Here is a 20,506-nt window from a genome sequence, read left to right on the forward strand (position 1 = left end):
TTTATTTTTCAGTTTTCAGTGGACACAACATCTTTATTTTATTTTTATGTGGTGCTGAGGATCGAACCCAGCGCCCCGCGCATGCCAGACGAGCGCGTTACTGCTTGAGCCACATCCCCAGCCCCTCTCTTCTCTCTCTTTAAAAAAAAAAAAAAAGTCCTATCAAAGAATCTATTATAGGAAAGGTTTTGATAACTACAGTGTAGTTGAAGTTTACTTTCATTGTTAAAGTTGACTGGAGAAATCTCATTTGTGTCTCAAAAAAATAAAAAGGGCTGGTATGTAGCTATTGGTAAATCAACCCCTGGGTTCAATCCCCAGTACCCCACCTCCTGCCGGGGGGGTGGGGAATTAAAAAAAAATCCAACATCCAAAAATATAAAATTAACAATGTCCAGAATCTAATCAGAGATTACCAGATATGCAAAGAACAGCAAAACATGATCCATGAGGTACAAAATCAAGCAACAGAAATCTACTTACTTAGAATTAATTTTATTAAAATTAAAGAGAGATTGTGACTGTATTCCAGATACTCAAAATGTCAAATAGAGGAGTGGAAAATATACAGAAAGATTCACGGCAAACTTAAAAACTAGTGTCTGAGATGAAAAATACAGTGGATATAAATAAAGTGTGGTACTGGCATAAAGTTAGACATATGCTCAATGGAATAGAATTTAGAGCCCAGGAATACACTCTAATATTTATCAACTGATTCCCAAAGAATGCCAAGATAATTTAATCAGGGGAAAGGATAGCAACTGGCTGTCTATATGCAGAAGCATGAAACTGGATCATCTATCTCACACCACATTCAAAAATTAAGTAAAAGTGGGGTAAATACCTAAATGTAAGGACTAAAACTATAAAATTCTTAAAATGAAAAGACTAAATCTTTGTAACCTTAAGTTAGACAATGAGTTTCTTAGATATATACCAATGACACAGGCAAATTGGACTTCATCAAAATTAGGGCTGGGGTTGTGACTCAGCGGTAATATAGATGCTACAAGACAGTATAGTGTGGGAAGCTAGCTCAGTTAACTTTTGAATTTACACATATATGTACATTTTAGGAATGGTGGCCAGGAGTGTAGCTCAGAGATAGAGCTCTTGCGTAGCCTCTGTGAGGCCATGAGTTTGATCCCCAGCACCACCAAAGAAAAAAGATTCTTATTAATAATTTTACCACTCCACTCTCTTCCCTTATGGAATGTTTAAAGGACTTTATTCTGATCTCACTTGTGTTTTTCTTTCCTTAGAATGGATAGAATGACAGAAGATGCTCTTCGACTGAATCTTTTGAAGCGAAGCTTGGACCCAGCAGATGAGCGAGATGATGTCCTGGCAAAACGACTGAAAATGGAGGGGCATGAGGCCATGGAACGTCTGAAAATGTTGGCACTGCTCAAAAGGAAGGATTTGGCAAATCTTGAGGTGCCACATGAGTTACCCACCAAACAGGATGGCAGTGGTGTCAAGGGTTATGAAGAAAAACTCAATGGGAATCTCAGGCCTCATGGAGACAACAGGACTGCTGGAAGGCCAGGCAAAGAAAACATCAATGATGAGCCTGTGGATATGAGTGCTAGACGGAGGTATGGCTCAGTTTAGCAGCCTCCAGAGATAGGGTCTTCTCATAAACTAAGCCTGTGAAAACAGAGTGAATTCAAATGAGGGTGTTTTTCATCCCACAACTCTTAAAAGAAGATATATCTTACCAGAATTCCTCCTTTTTTGTAAATGAACCTAGGTGTCTCAAATTTACTTATACCATGCTGAGATGATCATAGTTCTTACCTTTAAAATGGTCATTTCTGGATGAAAGGGAGCACTAGAGAGTTGATAGCCCAATTAATATACACCTTCATTCTAAGTTTATGGCAGTATTAAGAAGGAAAAAAGCAGTCTTTCCTTCAGATCATTCCAGAAGTTTTAGGATCTTTTTATTATGGAGTCTCAGCTTTTGACACATCAAAAAGCATGGTCCTGGCTTTTCTTATGTCAGAAAATCTTCATGTGGTAAGTTTCTACATTCTTGCTTTGTGCCACTTTTCCCATTTTCTAAATATGCCTATGCATATACATTCCTTTAAACACACATACTCATATTCTCACTTTAGCTCTGTTACACACACAAACACTTTTACAGACCTTTTTTCTTGGTGTTTGTCAAGGTTGATTACTTGACACTAGAGCACATGTTAAGGGAAGTTACCTGGAGCTGGCTGAGTGTTGAGTCAGCCTGGACAGTGGATCACAGAGTAGGCAACCCTAGTTTTTGTTTTTGTTTTTGGTGCTGGGGATTGAACCCAGGGCCTTATGCTGGCAGCCCTAGTTTTAAGAATATTTAGGGTGGTTTTTTTTTTTTTTTAATGCTTTTATTAGTACATATTTAAATTGGTGCTTCGTAGATGTACATAAAAGTGAGATTCCTCATAGTATATTTATACATATACAGAGCATAATTTTGTCAAACTCATTCTGCATTGCCTTTTCTGTCTTGTCCTACCACCCTCTCCCTCATTTTCCTCCTACTCTAATCTCATAAGATTGACCCCTCTCCCTCCCCCTCACTTTGCTCTAGCTTCCATATGTGAGAGAAAACATTGAACCTTTGATTTTCTGAGTCCAACTTTTTTGGGGGGTACCCAAGATTGAACTCGGGGGCACCCAGCCCTATTTTTTTTATATTTTATTTAGAGACAGGGTCTCACTGAATTGCTTAGCACCTTGCTTTTGCTAAGTCTGGCCTTGAACTTTCAATTCTCCTGTCTCAGCCTCCTGAACTGCTAGGATTACAGGCGTGCGCCACCATGCCCGGCTTCAGTTCAACTTGTTTTAATAAATAACACTCAGTATTTTTAGTGCAGAGCCAGGTACAGTGGTACATCCCTGTAATCCTGGTAACTCAGGCATCTGAGGCAGAAAGATTTCAAGTTAAAGTTCAGCCTCAGCATGATCCTGCCTCAAAATAAACTGGGTTGGGGATGTGACTCAGTGGTAAAGCATTCCTGGGTTCAATCCCCAGTTACACCCTCCCCCAAATTAAAATAATAAATAAAGAGGACTGGGAATGTAGCTCAGTGGTAAAGCATCCTTGGATTCAGTCCCCAGTAGCAAGAAGAAAGAAAAAAGTTTGGAAACAGCTAATAGACATGAGAATTCCTCTTCAATGTTGACTTGCCCTCCAAAAGGTCTTGCTGACTTTGTCCTAGACTGATGCAAAGCAAGATTTTTAAGAAGGTGGACTAATGGAGATGGAAGAAGAAAGGACTGGTTATAACCTTAGATGTGTTTCTTTGCTTTTTAATGTTTACTTGTAAGCCTTGTCCCAGGACTGTATTTTAAACCACATCACATGAGGGAACATTATTCTTGGTAATAGTATTAAAAACCCTTTTTAAACCTCAGATAAACTCCCTAATGCTTCTGGAATAGGAGAAAAGTCCTTGGAAGTTATAGGTAGTATCAGTGGAATATTATGTTAAGTAGATTAATCTTTAGCTCTTTGGAACAAAAGGAATTGGGTGAATGAGATCATATAACTGAACAACTCACTTGCCCTTAATCATCCTTACTCTTCTGGAATAAGTGGCTAAAATCCACTTCATTGGGGAAGAAGAAGAGGCAAAATGCTAGGTAGATTCCTCACATGTGAAACCGAAACCCTTAAGTGCATTTTCATAGACAGATTTTTGGTAAAATCTTAGGGCTGTTGGAATTAAACTATTATATATACATTATATGTTAAAAAGTCAGACTTGGGGGTTGAGGATGTAGCCCAATAATAGAGCATCTAAAAGAAAGAAAATTGAATTGTTCTTGAAAACCCAACCATTGTATTAATTTTCTTTTCCAATGATGAACTTTTGAAACATAATCCTTTAAAAGCTGGGGATTCCAGGTATATGAACAGCTATTTCCATTGGCTCCAAGCTGTTCTATAAAAATGAACAAAATTAACCAATTCCCAGGAAGAACAACTATGGGATAAAAGGAAGAAATAAATTGAAAGCAGAAGGAAGGAGAAATTTTTAACATGAGAGTTATGTCATAACTGCCTGCATATATTATTTTGCCATTAGTTGGACAAGTTATAATATCTATGAAATCTATAAATATTTGTGAAACCAGTACTATACATATTTTGGAATGCTAGAGAAACAACAGTTCTCTTTCTTTTTAGTTGGTTTTACTATGGGGGTAAGAATTAGGAGCTTTATAGCTTCTGAGTCATAAGTGATGTTCATTAGCAACTTGGACTTTGAATAATCTCTCACTAATAGGGAAGATTTCATCCTTAAGAAACCCAAATAGGGCTGGGGATGCATGCATAAGGTGCTGAGTATAATTCCCAACACTATAAAAAACAAATATTTTAAATCATAGATACATTTGGGAAAGGAACAAAGTAATTTTTTTCTCTGGAATGTCTAAGAAATGTGCTTAGAATTCCAGGTGAAACTTTTTAAAAATTGAGGAACAAGACCTGACTTGGGCTTTGCCTTGTCTGTATTATCTAATGTGAGTCTGATTGTATCTGGGAATAAATATCATTTTGGGTGGCTCTCAGATGTATCTTTCTGATAATGTCATAAAATTTCTAAATCTCCGTCCAGGAATGTCTCTGCCTTTCTTGGGACTGAACAGTCTTGTCAGTAGTCGTTAATATTAATTTGAACAAGGAATATTGATTTTTTATTTTTTGCAGTGCTTAGGGATCAAACCAAAGCCCTCATACGTGTGCTAGACAAGCACTATACCACTGATCTACATCCTCTATCCAAAGAAAATTGTTTTACTCTTAGAAACAGTTTTCCGTAATGTCTGTGTCTAGCCAGAACCAGAATTTTTATGTTTAGTTTAAGACAAGGTCTCACTAAGTTGCCCATACTGGTCTTGAACTTGGATCCTCCTGGCTTAGTCTCCCAAGTAGCTGGGATTACATGTGTGTGATACTACACTTGATTTAGGGCCACGGTTTTTTAAGTCTTCTGAATTGGGCACAATGGTATGCATCTCCAGTCCCAGCTATTTGAGATGCTGGGGCAGGAGGATTGTTTGAGCTCAGAAGTTTGAGGATATCTGCCAATATAGAGAAACCGGGTCTGGGGGGAGAGGCTACTTACTGGTGATGGCAAATCAAGGAGAGAATGGGAATTCTTCCATTACTCAGAATTCACCCATTTTAATCTTAGGGGTAAGGGTAGGAAGGAATATAGAAACCATAAGTAATGATATGCCTTGGCACATCCCTGTAATTCCAGCAACTCTGGAGGCTGAGGCAGGAGGATTATAAATTCATGGCCAGCCTGAACAACTTAGGTGGCTGTCTCAAAAAAAAAAAAAAAATGGTTGGGGTTGCAGCTTAGTGGTAGAGCACACCCAGGTTCAATCCATGGTTCCAAAATAGAAATGATAAGTAAATCACACAAAGAAATAAATTTGAGCACTTTATTTAGGACTGACCATTACTCCAAGAATTTGGGATTAGAAAATGAAAAGCTCTTTTCTCCCTCTAGTGGCTTCTTTCTCTGTAACTCTGCATTCTCAGCTTGTAGTTGAAAGCAATCCAGGCTTGATAGTTCACAAGATAGTTATTCTCACTCTGTCCTCCTGTTCTCTTTCCTCACCTAAACTTGGTTGACTTTAATAACTCAGATGTATCCTATTGAGAAATTAAATGCTCATTCTATCTATCAGATATGCTTTGTTCAGAAGGCTTCCACGGGCTGGGAGCATAGCTCAGTGGCAAAGCACTTACCTTCCTTGAAAAGGGCCCTCAGTTCAATCCCAGCAATACAGAAAACACCGCTTCCATATCCCAAAAGTAACTGAGACAAGAGAAATCACAGAGAAATGATGGAACTGTAGAATATTATACTAAGTAAAATAAGCCAATCCCAAAGAACCAAATGTTTTCTCTGATACGCAGATGCTAAATCACAATGGGGTGGAGGTGTGTAGAATAGAGGTACTTTGGGCTAGACAGGGGGGAGTGAAGAGAGAAGAGGGGGTATGGGGGTAGGAATGATAGTAGAATGAATCTGACATTATACCCTATGTGCATATATGATTACATGACCTGTGTTACTCTATATCATGTACAACCAGAAGAATAAGAATTATACTCCATTTATGTCTGGTGTGTCAAAATGCATTTTACTGTCATGTATAACTTATTAGAACAAATTTTAAAATTTGCTATAGACCTATGTGCTCCCAGAACAGTCTCAAAAAGTAGAGTCTGGGAATTGATCTTGGAAATGAGAAGAGAGTTAGAAGATATAGTCAATAATTTGGATCTAAGGCAATCAAGAGTTTCCAGGATTCTTGTATTAGCTAGATGTTAAGCACTAAGTGCCATTATTCATTACTTTACAGAAAAAAGGCTAACCCCAGCTTGTCTAAGAAATAAGATTAGGGGCTGGGGTTGTGGCTCAGCATTAGAGCGCTCACCTGGCATGTGCGAGGCCCTGGGTTCCATCCTCAGCACCACATATAAATAAAATAAAGGTATTGTATCAACTACAACTAAAAAATATTAAAAAAAAAAAAAGAAAGAAAGAAATAGGGTTAGGAATATGAGCCATTGTGAAAGATTTAGATGTCAAAGTAATTTCTGGTCAGTTTCTTTCTGGGGGAGAGTGCTACATAATACTCTAGAAAGTCAATGTGTATTTACTTCTGGAGGGTCGGTCCTTTCCCAGAAGATTGTAGACTTTATAATCGGCAGTGTTCATATTCTCAAGCCACGAACAACACCTTTTGCCTACTCTTCAGTACCTCCTCTTAACGGGATAGACTGTCGTTGGAGTTTTCATATATCCTCCTTTCCTATAAGCCCTAGGTTAGCCAGGACCATGTTGTTGTTGTTATAATGAGCTGCTTCCTTATCAGCTATCATCCGTACCCATGATAGATGGCTAGGCTCTAACATCTTACCACTGTCTTCCCTGTAGGACTATTTCCATTTTGAGCCTCCCTGTAACTCACAATAGCCCAAAGGAGAGTTAGATTAAAATTAAAATCTGTGACAAAAACATTTATCTCTTATACCTAATTCCTTGTATCTTTGTGCCTGAATCCTCTATAAGGAATTTTTTAAAATAAATTTTTGTAGTTGTTGATAGACCTTTATTTTTTATTTATTCATACACGGTGCTGAGAATCAAAGCCAGCGCCTCACACATGCCTGGCAAATAGCCACAGCCACAGCCCCTTCTATGAGGAATTTAGATGAGGAAAATGCCTTGCTAAGATTTTTGTTGTTGTTGTTATTGTTTTAAATGTTTTTTAGTTGTTGATGGGCCTTAACTTTATTTATTTATATGTGGTGCCAAGAATCAAACCCATTGCCTCACACATGCCAGGCATGCGCTCTTGCACTGAACTACAACCCTAGCCCCTTTTGCCATCACATTTTGGTATCCTAGGAGTTCAGTGTCCCAGACCTTGGATTCTCTTGGATTTTTTTTTGTTCAGTGTAGGAAAAAAAAAAAAAAATTCTGTTAACTTTTTTATTAAACCTTCAATGTTGAAAATGCTGTAATTTTTCCTTTTCTTGTCTAGTGAGCCAGACCGAGGAAGGCTAACTCCCTCTCCAGATATCATTGTTTTGTCTGACAATGAGGCTTCCAGTCCTCGTTCCAGCTCCCGAATGGAGGAAAGACTCAAAGCAGCAAACCTGGAGATGTTTAAGGTAAAAGGAAAGATTTATTTCCAGCTCCTTCTACTCTCTTTAATTCCGTAAGAGTCCTAGTTCTTTTTGTTTGTTTGTGGTACTAGGGATTGAACCTAGGAGTACTGTTCCACTGACATACATCCCCAACCCTTCTTTACTTATTCATTTTTATTTAGAGACAGAGCTTGCTAAATTGCCAAGGCTGGCCTCAGATTTGTGATCTCCCTGCTTCAGCCTCCTGCGTAGCTGGGATCACAGGCATGTGCCATCACTCCTGGCCCTACTTTTGTTTTTCACTGTTTACTTTTTGAATCTAAATAACTACCTATTGATGGAAATTCTTTGTGATGATACTGAACTTCAGGGGTATGCCCTTTAAGAGGGAACTGTTATAATCAAGTGGAGAAGATAGTTTGAAAAAGCATGTATATATAAGCCATTATACTCAGTAGGATTCATTTTTGGAAAATGAAAACAAAACCTTACAATTCAAGTCACATAAACACTTGGCTAGAAGGGAATACACTTTATACTTTATGTAGAATCTCAAAATATGAAGAGCTTCTTAGAGAATTGTGGCTTTTAGATTTTAGAAAACATGTTGAAAGAAAACAGGGTCTCCCTTTGGTCTTTCTATTTTGCCAGGAATCTGACTGATTAGCATTTATACATGGTCTGTCCTTTCAATCTATAAGCATTTTTTGAGTACATACTGAATGCCAGGAATTATGCATTCCCCAGGGATACAAAGATAACAACCCCATTACTACATTTGCTTCTTTCAGAAGATGAAAGTTTCAGACCTGAGAAATACAATTATCTCTTGCAGAAAAGGATTCTGGGTACCTGCTACTCTAACAGTCTCCATGTTTACTTAGGGGAAAGGCATTGAGGAACGGCAGCAGCTCATCAAGCAGCTGAGGGATGAGCTACGATTGGAAGAAGCCCGACTGGTGCTGTTAAAGAAACTGAGACAGAGTCAGCTACAGAAAGAGAATGTAGTCCAAAAGGTAATGTGCCCTAGAAATAAAGGACTAGGGGAAAGAAGAAGAAAAACTGGTTTGAGAGTAGACTCCCTACCCCTGGTAGATTTAATTTTGTGGCTCATTATCCTCTGGTTCCACAGGTTTTAGTCTCTAAGAGTAGTGTGTGTGTGTGTGTGTGTGTGTGAATTCTGTTTTTCCTCCTGGTCAACAGGAGCTTTGTACTGAAAAGGAAATTTAAAAGTCTAAAAAATGCACCAAAGTCAATTTTTGATTATTGTCCTTTTCTGCAGTCTTATTTTCTCTTCATTCTCCCAGACTCCAGTTGTACAAAATGCAGCATCTATTGTTCAGCCATCTCCTGCACATGTGGGACAGCAGGGCTTATCCAAGCTTCCCTCCCGGCCTGGAGCACAAGGGGAACCTCAAAATTTGAGAACATTACAGGTATGTGATACATAGTAGGATCTTAGTGTTGGAGTACCCTGCCTATCCTCTTCTGTTTTTTCTTCTCTAGAGAATCTCTAACTTCTCTAGAGAGGGTTCATACTTTTTCTAACTGTCCAGCCATATAGAATTAGTTTATACCAAACAGCCAAGGACTTTCTAGCCACTAATGAGTTGATAATTTCATCTAAGGCTCTATAGGATAAATTTATCAAGTCTGTGTTACGTTCCAGTGGTTTTATTCAGTTTTCCCGTTTGCATTTTATGGAGCATTATACTACTTGTGACTGGTTCTTTTCCTCATCTTCCCCTTCAGGGTCATAGTGTCATCCGTTCAGCGACCAATACCACCCTTCCACACATGTTGATGTCTCAACGCGTTATCGCACCAAATCCAGCCCAGCTACAGGGTCAACGGGGGCCGCCTAAGCCTGGCCTTGTACGTACCACAACACCCAATATGAATCCCGCCATCAATTATCAACCGGTAAGAAAGAGCCCTACCTAATGTGGAAACAGAAATTTTTTATTTGCTTTTCTTGTTGAATGGGCCAAAGGTTTTTAGTTTTTGTACATAGAGAAACAAGGTTGATTTAGGTGGAGCTTGAATAGAATTCATTTTCCAAAGTGGAAGCTTTGAGGAGTTATGAAAATAGTAGTGGGGAAAAAAAGATAGCTTATATAGCAGAGCTGAATTAGCGAAAAATCTGCTTAAGAGAAAGAAATGGACCTAGGTAAAAAAAAGCACAAGGAAGCATGACAGAATCCCATTTTTTCCTCTTTTGTCAGTTTAGCTCATAAACATCATCATCCTTTTTTCCTATATGCCAGAGTTCTCTTTCAATGAATAAGTTGAATACTTTGTATTTTGAGGAAATGAAGCAGTCCAGACGAGGATCAGATATTAACCTTTGATAAAAAGCAAGAATTGGTCTCCCACATACCAACCGTCACTGATACATCATCTCAATCTGTTTCAGCAGTCAAGTTCTTCTGTTCCCTGTCAGCGCACAACATCCTCCGCTATCTATATGAACCTTGCCTCCCATATCCAGCCAGGAACCGTGAACAGAGTGTCCTCACCACTTCCTAGCCCCAGCGCCATGACCGATGCTGCCAACTCACAGGCTGCAGCCAAATTGGCCCTTCGCAAACAGCTGGAAAAGACACTCCTGGAGATCCCACCTCCAAAACCTCCTGCTCCCTTGCTTCACTTCCTGCCTAGTGCAGCCAATAGTGAGTTCATCTACATGGTAGGCTTGGAAGAAGTCGTACAGAGTGTCATTGACAGCCAAGGTAAGACTATTTCCTCAGGTCAGTCTCTATCTAAGCAAGAGGTTGCCAGGCCTGATTGGCATAGGCAGAGTATCACATAGTACTATGTAATGTTAAATAATCTTTCCTTACTATTGCCAAACCACCTACCATCACTTATAGATTGTTTGGAAACAGTATCCAGAGAGCTTTGTGTGCATGTAGTGTGTTTGTATTTTATATATCCTTTTTTTTTTCCATGACCTTTATTTTACTTATCTATTTATATGTGGTGCTGAGAATCGAACCCAGTGCCTCACACATGCTAGGCAAGTACTCTACCACTGAGCCACAACCCCAGCCCATTTATATATCTTTTATATTTTTTCAGTGTATTATTTAGATCTTGAAATGGTGCCTAGCTGGACAGGGGTATAGCTCAGCAGTGCCGAGCAGTGCCTGAGGCCATCAGTTTAGTCCTCAGCACCACATATCAAAAATAAGATACCTCACGTGACACATGCACAAAGTGATGAATAGAACTTCTATTAGTGTGGCTTTGTGCTGATTTTTTTGCTGTTGTTGTTGTTGTTTTATTTTTATTGTTCTAATTAGTTATGCATGACAGTAGAATGCATTTTGATACATCAGACATAAATGGAGTATAACTTCTTATTCTTCTGGTTGTACGTGATGTAGAGTTACACAGGTCTTGTAATCATATATGCATATAGGGTATAATGTCAGATTCGTTCTATCATTCCCCACACCCCTTTACCTCCCTTCACTGCCCTCTGTCTAGACTAAAATACCTCTCTTCTCCCTCACCCCCTATTTTGAATTAGCATTTACATATTAGAGAAAACATTGGCCTTTGGTTCTTTGGGATTGGCTTATTTTGCTTAGCATAATATTCTCCAGTTCCATCCATTTACTGATAAATGCCATGACTTATTTTTCTTTAAGGCTGAGTAATATTCCATTGTGTATATATATTCTAGTTTCTTTATCCATTCATCTGTTGAAGGGTACCTAGGTTGGTTCCATAGTTTAGCTATTGTGAATTGAGCTGCTATAAACATTGATATGGCTGTGTTACTGAAATATGCTGATTTTAAGTCCTTTGGCTATAAACCTAGGAGTGGTATGACTGGGTCAAATGGTGATTCGTTTTTGTTTTTGTGGTGCTGAGGATTGAACCCAAGGCTTGTGCATTGCTAGATAAGCACTTTGCCAGCTGAGCTACATCCTTAACCCTGTGCTGAATTATTTGGTTCCTGCCTTTTGAATGCTTATAGTTGAGGAAATATACACACTGATGTGAATAACCAAATATGACCACATAAAACTATAAGGCAGTACTGAACAGCCTACTAATATCATATCATGACACATGCACAATGTGATGAATAGAACTTCTATTAGTGTGGCTAATAACAAGTTATTAAGCTTAAATTTCCAAACATGTATTTATGGGGACACCTTAGAATGGTGGAATGTACCTAGAGGACTCAGTATTGGCTCTAAACAGATCATGAAGTCACCAATGCACATAGATAACACAAAATTGTAAATGTATATAAAACAGGAACAAGTACACTATGAAGTAAGGAGATGCTAAGAAGCAAGAAGTATTGGTTAAACCAGGCTTGGGTAGCACAAGCCTATAAACTCAGCTACTAGGGCAGCTGAGGTAGGAGGATTGTAAGTTTGAGGCCAGCCTCGGCTTAGCAAGACCCTGTCTCAAACTAAAATTTTAAAAAAGGGCTGAAGTTGAAGCTCAGTGGTAGAGTGCTTGTGCAAGTGCAAGGCCCTAAGTTGATCCCCAGTACTGGTCGAGTTAGATGGAGTACTTAGATTCTGAATTGACACTGCATTTTCTTCTCAATGTAATATACAAGGAAATCAGAAAACATGATTCTTATCCCAGCACTGTCAGTTAAAGGAGCTGTGTTTCTTAGCCTTAGTTTCCTTGTTTGTAAACGAGGGTGGTACTGTCTAAACTCCTTATAAAGTGATGTTACAGTTAAGTGAAATAAGTTTTTCTAAATTGTATTTTTTATAAAAACTTTTTTTAGTTGTAGATGGACACATCTTTAATTCAGCAGAAAAACAACTGGAAAAGATCTATTTGATGAAGAGAAACAGAGGAGATAGGAAATAGGAAACCACTGATTATTATTTTTGTTGACATCTAGGCAAAAGCTGTGCCTCACTTCTGCGGGTCGAACCCTTTGTATGTGCCCAGTGCCGCACAGATTTCACCCCTCACTGGAAGCAAGAAAAGAATGGTAAGATTCTGTGTGAACAGTGTATGACCTCCAACCAGAAGAAGGCTCTAAAAGCTGAACACACCAACCGGCTGAAAAATGCTTTTGTTAAAGCCCTACAGCAGGAACAGGTAAGAATTCTGATTTCTACTCACCAACCACCTGTAGGTTTGTTTTTCCCAAAGGGTTGTTGCTTCTAGATTGGGGAATTATCCATTACCCAAGTGATCCCCACAGACCTCTGGACCTGGAGACCTAAATTTCTTTTTATTCCCCCCTCTTTATCATTCTGTCATTCGCATTTCCATTTGACTATTTCTGATTGGGTAAGGGCATAGTAACATATGTCTGAAGTTAAGAGAAAGAAACAGAAGGCTTGAGAGGGCATGGTGGCACACACCTGTAATCCCAGCAGCTCAGGAGGCTGAGGCAGGAGGATCCTAGGTTCAAAGCCAGCCTCAGCAACAGTGAGGTGCTAAGCACTCAGTGAGACCCTGTCTCTAAATAAAATACAAATTAGGGCTGGGGATGTGGCTCAGTGGTTGAGTACCCCTGGTCCCCCAGCAAAAAGAGAGTCTTGATTTTTCCATAACACTAAAGAAGTTTCTGTATTCTCAAATTCATTTTCTCCTCAAACAGGTTTTAGCCAGGCATGGTAGTACATGCCTAATAATGACTTGGGAGGCTGAGGAAGGTGGATTTCAAATTCACGGTCAACCTCAGCAACTTAATGAGGCCCTAAGCATCTTAAAGAGACCTTGTCTCAGAATTAAAAGGGCTGGGGGATGTGGATGAGTGGTTAAGCACCCCTGGGTTCAATCCCCTCTACCAAAAAAGGGGGGGATTTTGGTGGGAGGGATTTATATTTGTACTAGAACACTCTCTCAGAGAATTAATTATCTGTGGTCTATACTTGACAAAGAAATGACAAAGGAAAGAAAAGATTATGAAGAAGCCCAGTGAAGAGTAGTGGTGTTAGAATATGTGATCATCTCCTGTCGTAGTTATAGAATGAGAATATTTTGGGAAAGGAAAGTTGGGAAGTTTAGATCCTTTTCACTATCTCATTTCCCACTCCAGCACCCATCAGAGTCCTTTGTCTGGGTAACATCATGGACCTTCTGGAAAATAGGAATTAAAAAATAAAACGTCAGCAATTCATCAGACTTAACTACGTTAGTCAGCCCATGGCCACCACCCAGCTTCCTCCAGTTACCCTCAGAAATCCAGCTTTCCTAGGGAGAGGCCTCCCTCAATAAGTGAGACATGTAGGTCGCGTGTCACCAGAGATCTCAAAGTAGCCACCCCATCAAACTATTTTTCTTTTTCCATCTCCCTCATCTGACTGTAAACATTACCGATAAGACCTTCCTTCAGGTTCTGATTAGGAAACTGGGTGCTTGATCTGATGACTTGGTCTGATGACTCCCAACAGGAGATCGAACAGCGATTACAGCAGCAGGCAGCCCTTTCCCCTACTACGGCTCCAGCTGTGTCCAGTGTCAGTAAACAAGAGACCATCATGAGACATCATACACTTAGGCAGGTGAGGAACTTTCCCCTGATCCTGATTTCTCTCAGGGTTTGTCAGCCATTTATCCCCGTTGGTCCTTTTTTCTGAGGAAAACCATACTGTTTGTCTCTATTCCTAGATCTTTGCCTCCCACTTAACTTTCCACTGTGACAAGGTTGTACTAACTGTCTCCTCGTTGTTGCAGGCTCCACAGCCCCAGAGCAGCCTCCAGCGTGGCATTCCCACATCTGCCCGCTCCATGCTTTCAAACTTTGCACAGGCTCCCCAGTTGTCTGTGCCAGGTGGCCTCCTTGGTATGCCAGGTAAGAGGGGCTGCTCTGAGAACATTCCTAGGGGGCACAATTCTAGTAGCCCTGTTAGGTGAATTGTTCCTTCCTTTGCCTTTTTTCCTTAGGGTATACCTCCTCACTGTTTTGTTATTTAGCAGATGTTTGCTAAATTTGTATTATGTTCCAGCCATGGTACACTACAGTTTTGGTGTTGAAATCGACAGTCCCTAACATTATAAATTTTAATATCTAATGTGCCTTCAGTGAGCAAGTGGTTATCGATCTCTCTTAGCTAGGAGAGTTGGGCCAACTAACCTGTTTAACTGATCCAGTGTTGCTTCTTCACAATCATTGGCCCCCAAATCAGAGCAGATTCAGTGATTCCATCTCTTTATCATTTTTCTCTCACCGCTGTTTTATCGATCTGTCCTCTGTCATCAGGAATGTGTTCGTTATTCCTAGTAGAATTAAAATTTCAGGAAGATCTCTTTCCCTAAAGCTGGAATAAGAGGGTAGTTGCTATTGAAATAAAGCTAGGGGATGGGGCTCTAGCTCAGTGGTAGAGCACTTGCCTAGCATGTGTGAGGCACTGGATTCAATCCTCAGCACTGCATACAAATAAATAAATAAAGGTATTGTGTTCATCTACAACTAAAAAAATATTCAAAAAGAAAGAAAAGAAATAAAGCTAGCCCAAGCATAGATAGATGTAGTTAAACTCTGGTGTTCCCTCCCCATCTCCAAATCTGCAGCCCCAAAGTATAGTACTGAAGGCAGTGTCATTTCCTCTTTTAATACCTTTCCATTTTTCTCTCCTGGGTCTAGGTGTCAACATTGCATATTTGAACACTGGCATTGGAGGACACAAAGCCCCCAGTTTGGCAGACCGACAGCGTGAATACCTTTTAGACATGATCCCTCCCCGGTCTATATCGCAGTCCATCAGTGGACAGAAATAACGCCTGTTCCACTTGTACTACCCCAACCTTGAATCCTTTACCCTTTCCTCTCCCGTTACCCCCAACTTCCGTCGCATGCAGTGCCTGTACTGGTGCCTACCATACACGGAAAGCAAAACTGAAAAACAGAAGACAAAAAATAGAAATCAACAAGAAAACACACGCCCTGCCCTGCCACCTCCCCTTTATTCACTGCTGCGATCTGTTCTCCTGCCGCTCTATCTTCTCTTTGATTTTCTTTTAACAGTGAGGTGGATCTTTGCCTCTGATAGAAGTCAGAAGGAGGTCCTGGGGAGAATTTAAGCCCTCTGACGTGTGTTTCTAAAGTTTGTTTTATGCTACAATTATTATCATTTTTAATTATACTGTGTGTCCTCCCTTTGTTCAGTGGACGGTTAAACCTTTCTTCCCCCCCCCCCAGTCTTTTTCTTTTTCCTTCCTCCCTCCCTCCCTCTCTCTCTCTTTTTTTTTTTTTTAATAAACACAATGACATTCAGTTCAATGATAGGAGCATTGCAGATTGCAGTAGGATCCTCAGCTGCCAAGTAGGACGTGACTGGGAGTATTAGGGGCAAAGATTTTGAATGCACTTAACCTGAGTTGTGGGGTGAGTGGCATCAAGCAAGGAGGATTAACACCCTAGCTGTGGGTGTTTTGGGGATGGGCAATTTAGGAGACAGTGTTTTAGTATTGATGTTTGGCTCTAAGAAAGAAAGGAAAGAACCTGCAAGGAGAAGCTTTAAAACAACTACCCTGGAATTTACTTAGGAAAGGAGAAGAAAGAAGTATGATAGTTAGCATAATGATAAGCCAAGGAGGACTGAGACCAGGTCCTGGCCTCTGGATGCTGGAGGAATACAGTTGGTCTCCTGACCCCAGGGGTATGGAAGTCTGTTCCAAGCCAACTAGCCCAAAATAGCTTCATCTAATTTCCTTTGTAAAATTGTCCCTCCACCCCACTCTCACTCCCTTTTTAAAAATCCTAATCTTCCCCCCGCTAACTACAGCCCCTGGTTGTTCCCAGGCTGTTTTTTTGCTGGTGTCCTAGAAGTTATGTGAGTATGAATGAGTCAAGTGACAAAAGTTGAAAATAGAAGAAGAGATTTCTCTCCTAGCAGTTGAAAGTCATACATTTGTCTGTCCTTCACCCTCTAAGTGCAGGGAGGTAAGAGAAAGGGCCCTAATCAGCCTGGAGTCCTGCCCTGACTGTGCTGCACGGACTGCAGAACCAGCTGCTTGATGCCAAACAGCTCACTGTCAAGACCAACTCTGGACCTCTGCTCTACAAGTGTTGTCTTTCTCCCGCCCCCGCCCCCCATTCTATTAATTTTGCTCTTTTGTTTTTGTTTTTTTCTTAAGTGCTACTAATGTAGAGAATGAATTGAATTGTGCAATGTTGCTGTTCTGGGGATTAGGGAGATTAGCATCCCATTTGCCCACACTGTGGGGGAAGGGGGTACGGACCAGGCTGTTTTTTGAGGTAAGGGAAGGCCCTTAAAAGGAAGGGTTTCTGCCCTCCTCGGTAGTTGACACCCACCTGCCTCTCCAGCTCCAGAAGCTGCCAGAGTGCGCTGGGGACGCTGTTAGCAGAGTGGTGTGAGGAGTTAATATTTTGCCCTTGAAAGCCACCTGAGGAAGTTCCCTCGTTTTTATTTTTTAAAATTAAATAATTTTTTTAAAGTAAAAAGGCACTTTTAAAATTAACACATACACACAAACTGCACATCTTCCCCATAAAATTTGGGGGTAGGGTGGGAAAAGGAGCTGAAATCAGGCTTAGTCCCCCACTCTGGCCTCTACTCCCCACACCCCAGTGCCACTGAGGGTGATTATACTGGCCCTACGGGCCATCCTGGCTTTTTTTCTTTCCTACCTTCCCCCAAATTTCATTGAGCACTTAATAAAGGAGCAGAGATACAGCCAGTGTCTGGGCTCCCCAAGTGGTGAAATGATCTGAAAGCTAGACGCTAGTACCAGGTAGTGTCAGGTCGTTTCGAGTATTTTTCTGGGGAATGTCATACCCCTGACTGTAAGTGGTGGGAGAGGGAGGGGGGTTAATGGAACTGGGTCTGGGATTATTTTAAAATTATATATATATATATATAAAGATATATTCTTACATCTTTTCTTTGCCCTCTGTGCTTTGAAAGCACTGGATAAATCGTTTGGTTTTGCTTTTCTCTCTTCCACAAAATTGGAAGCTTTTTTTTTTTTTTTCCCCCTTCATGTTTTTCCTACAAGTCATTTTGCCTTGTGGCATGTCTGTCTAGCCTCCCCCACCCCATGATGAAGTGCCATTTCTGTTATGTCTCCCTGACCCCCAGCTCAGAGGTGCTCAGAGGTACAAGGTGCCCAAGTTTGTCAGTTGAGATTAAAAGTTAGGAACAGAGAATGTGCAATACCTTCTGGCTGGGGGCTGTCCCTGCCCTGAGCTGAGTCCCTGCCCTGGGAGCCAGGCCACCTTAAATGGGATTTGGAAGTAAGATGTGTAGAGATGGGGAGTGGTGGGGAAGGAAAGCCCATAGTCCCGTGTCTGCTTAGGTGCTGAGACCATAGGGGAGAGGGTAGAATCTTCCCTGTTTTAATCCCCTCTGGGTCGATTACATAGACGCTGCTTATTAACTAGTATAGCTCTGTGACCCTTTGTTCAATTGCTGAGGTTTGATTTCTTACCCTCTCCACCCCATCTTCATACCCTTCCCAAGGATTAGTGATGGGGCAAGTTCTCCTTAATCATGGTAAAGCATTAGCCTCCACTCCCCACCTTCCTTCTCCCCATCTTCTGTCTTCCTCAAGTCTCTGCTTTTTCATCTGATTGTCTCGTTCCCTCCAAGTCTAGTGTTGCTATCATCCCTAGGCTTTGTAGACACTAATCCTGTGCCCTGAGGATGGGAGGAAAGACCTTGTGTTCACAGAGTTGTCCTTTACCCTGGACCTTTGAGTTCCCAGGTATTATTAGAGTGAGGGTCCCACAAGTTGTGCCTGGCTTCCTCCAGACCCAGTGGCACTAAAAGCACTCATTCATGGATGGTGTCTTAACTCCCTAGAAACCTGAGACAGGTGGATTAGTGGTCAGACTTGGGTAAAACTGGGAGACAGAGGTCCTTATTTGTCAGTTTTATTTTGTCACTTGACCACAGCATCTGGACTCCCTCCATCTCTGGAATAAGTATTTCCCCCACATTTTTGGATTTATGTATGGTAGACATTTTTTTTTTTTTTTTTTTAAAGACACAGATAAATGTTCTCCTGCTTTGGTTACCTTTCCTTTTCCCTTTGAAAGGAATTAGCTGTAGAACTGCTTTGTAAAGATGCTTCTTGATATTTTACTTTTGTTCCTTTTCCCCAACCATTCCCTTTTCTCCCCATTTCTCCCGAAGGCATAACCCTTCTCTCCACACACCCTACCCCATCCCAGTCCTAGGCTCCCTTCCCTCTCATCAAGATCTTCATTAGCTTATGATATTTGCTGCCGAGATGTTATAACAAGGACTCATTCGTGTATATAAGCTATTTCTTGATCCATTTAAAAGGAATTGTACATTGTGTAGAAAAAAAAAAAACCTGAAAAAGAGAAAAAAAAAAAAAGCCCTAGCCATGGATATTGTGAAACTGTGTTATGTCATTTTGTAATGTGCCCGTTTGTGTATGATCCGTGCAAAAGGGTTTCTGGGGAAGGGGAGGGGGTAGGGAGGCAGGGCTGTGGAGGGTGGGTAGGGGAGTGGGCCGGGCCCAGCACACTGAGACTGGCAGCTGCTCCAACCCCACCCCTAATTTGTGCCTTGCCTCCCCACCCTGGAGTAGTCCCTCCGGGTCACCAGCACTGCCTTGGCAGAGCCCACTCCCTACCCTAACCTGCCCACCCTCCCTGCCCCCCAGCATTAGGTTGATACTGTGGGGAAGTGCTGGGGTTTGGGAGGCAGCCGAGGAATGGGGCAGTTCCCCGGGGGCATCGAAACCAAGTATTATTATGAATTGTAATTGTATTTGCACTGTTTTTTTTCCCTCTGATTGCATCAGCATATATACAATATACCTATATAACAAAATTCAGTGTCAAGCTTTCTTATGCAAGGGATTTCCCCCATCTCACCCCCCCCCCACAAAAAGAAAGAACCTAGTCTAATGGACCTTTGAAGATGAATTGTCAGGGGATGGTAGGAAGAAAGGACCCCCTTAGGAGGTCTCACCTTTTGAGAGCCACAGCTATCTGCACAGTTTTAGACTATGAATTGAGGTGAGGTTGGGTTCCTGTGAATGCTGGAACGATTTGTCCAGGACTGTGGAGAATATTAAATAAAGATAAACACCAGTACAAAGAGTGACATGGCCTGGAGACCTAGGGTCTCCTAACTTGGCTGTGTGCTCTTTGGTAGTGTTATTTTTGTGGGTCTCCGGTTTTTTTGTTTGTTTGTTTTAATCTGTGAAGGATGAAATCATCTGGCCACCAGTGTTGAGGTTCTGAGCTTCCTTCCCTCCTGCCAAAAACAGAAATCAGCTTGAGGTGAAGGAAATGTTGGGCTGAGACAATAGGGAGGAAATGAAAGCGACTAATGTTGAAGTAGTTACATATGTGACAATGCCCTTGGAGAGCTGGCAGTCAGTCCCTTGCTTTAAGGTTTTTTGTAAGAGGTGGCAGAGTGATGTTCAGGAGGGCAGTTAGACCAGTGATATCTTTGCCCTCGTGTTTCTAATTGAGAGCAGGGATCAGGCCCCAAGCCCATCTCAACCAACTACAAAGCCCTTAAGGATGGTTGACCTTGGATGCCCAGTGTTTGGTCTAGTTACTTCCTTTGTGAGCTACAGGATATTGAACTTCCCCTGTCGTCTTGGTGACAAAATGCAAGAGCCCACATCTTTCCTTCCCTCAGTTCCAGTCTGAACCCCTAAAGGCAGCTTTTTCACAGTCTGTCGTCTTCAGGGGCTCAGTTTCCCTTAGCCTGGGCTGAGTACTCCCACTCTCTAACTTCCTGGCTGGTAAAGCCTGGAGAGGTACAGGATGATGGGTGAGGCCTTGGTGAAGGTGGAAGGATGGATTGGGGTTTGGGGTGGGGTGGGGAGCAGGGAGGTGGGATGGGAAATGGCCTTCCCTGAACAGGG

At 41.3% G+C, this 20,506-nt stretch overlaps 1 protein-coding gene across 2 annotated transcripts; it reads left to right on the forward strand.

Annotated features, from left to right (window-relative positions):
• The first annotated feature begins 1,200 nt into the window (after positions 1-1,200).
• On the forward strand, positions 1,201-19,018 carry Gatad2b (GATA zinc finger domain containing 2B). Of its 2 annotated transcripts, none has more exons than XM_015502866.2 (10): positions 1,201-1,601; positions 7,579-7,708; positions 8,569-8,700; positions 8,992-9,120; positions 9,437-9,607; positions 10,101-10,416; positions 12,573-12,775; positions 14,080-14,190; positions 14,363-14,480; positions 15,273-19,018. In XM_015502866.2, exons 1-10 carry the CDS (start codon positions 1,267-1,269, stop codon positions 15,404-15,406), a joined length of 1,779 nt encoding a protein of 592 aa, XP_015358352.1. In that variant the 5' UTR covers positions 1,201-1,266; the 3' UTR covers positions 15,407-19,018. The 2 variants fall into 2 exon arrangements, with proteins under 2 accessions (XP_015358352.1, XP_015358353.1); XM_015502867.2 differs by having other exon boundaries at positions 10,104-10,416.
• Positions 19,019-20,506: the final 1,488 nt, after the last annotated feature.

The sequence above is a fragment of the Marmota marmota genome, unplaced genomic scaffold (assembly GCF_001458135.2).
Source record: "Marmota marmota marmota unplaced genomic scaffold, marMar, whole genome shotgun sequence".
In the NCBI taxonomy this organism is placed as follows: domain Eukaryota; kingdom Metazoa; phylum Chordata; class Mammalia; order Rodentia; family Sciuridae; genus Marmota; species Marmota marmota.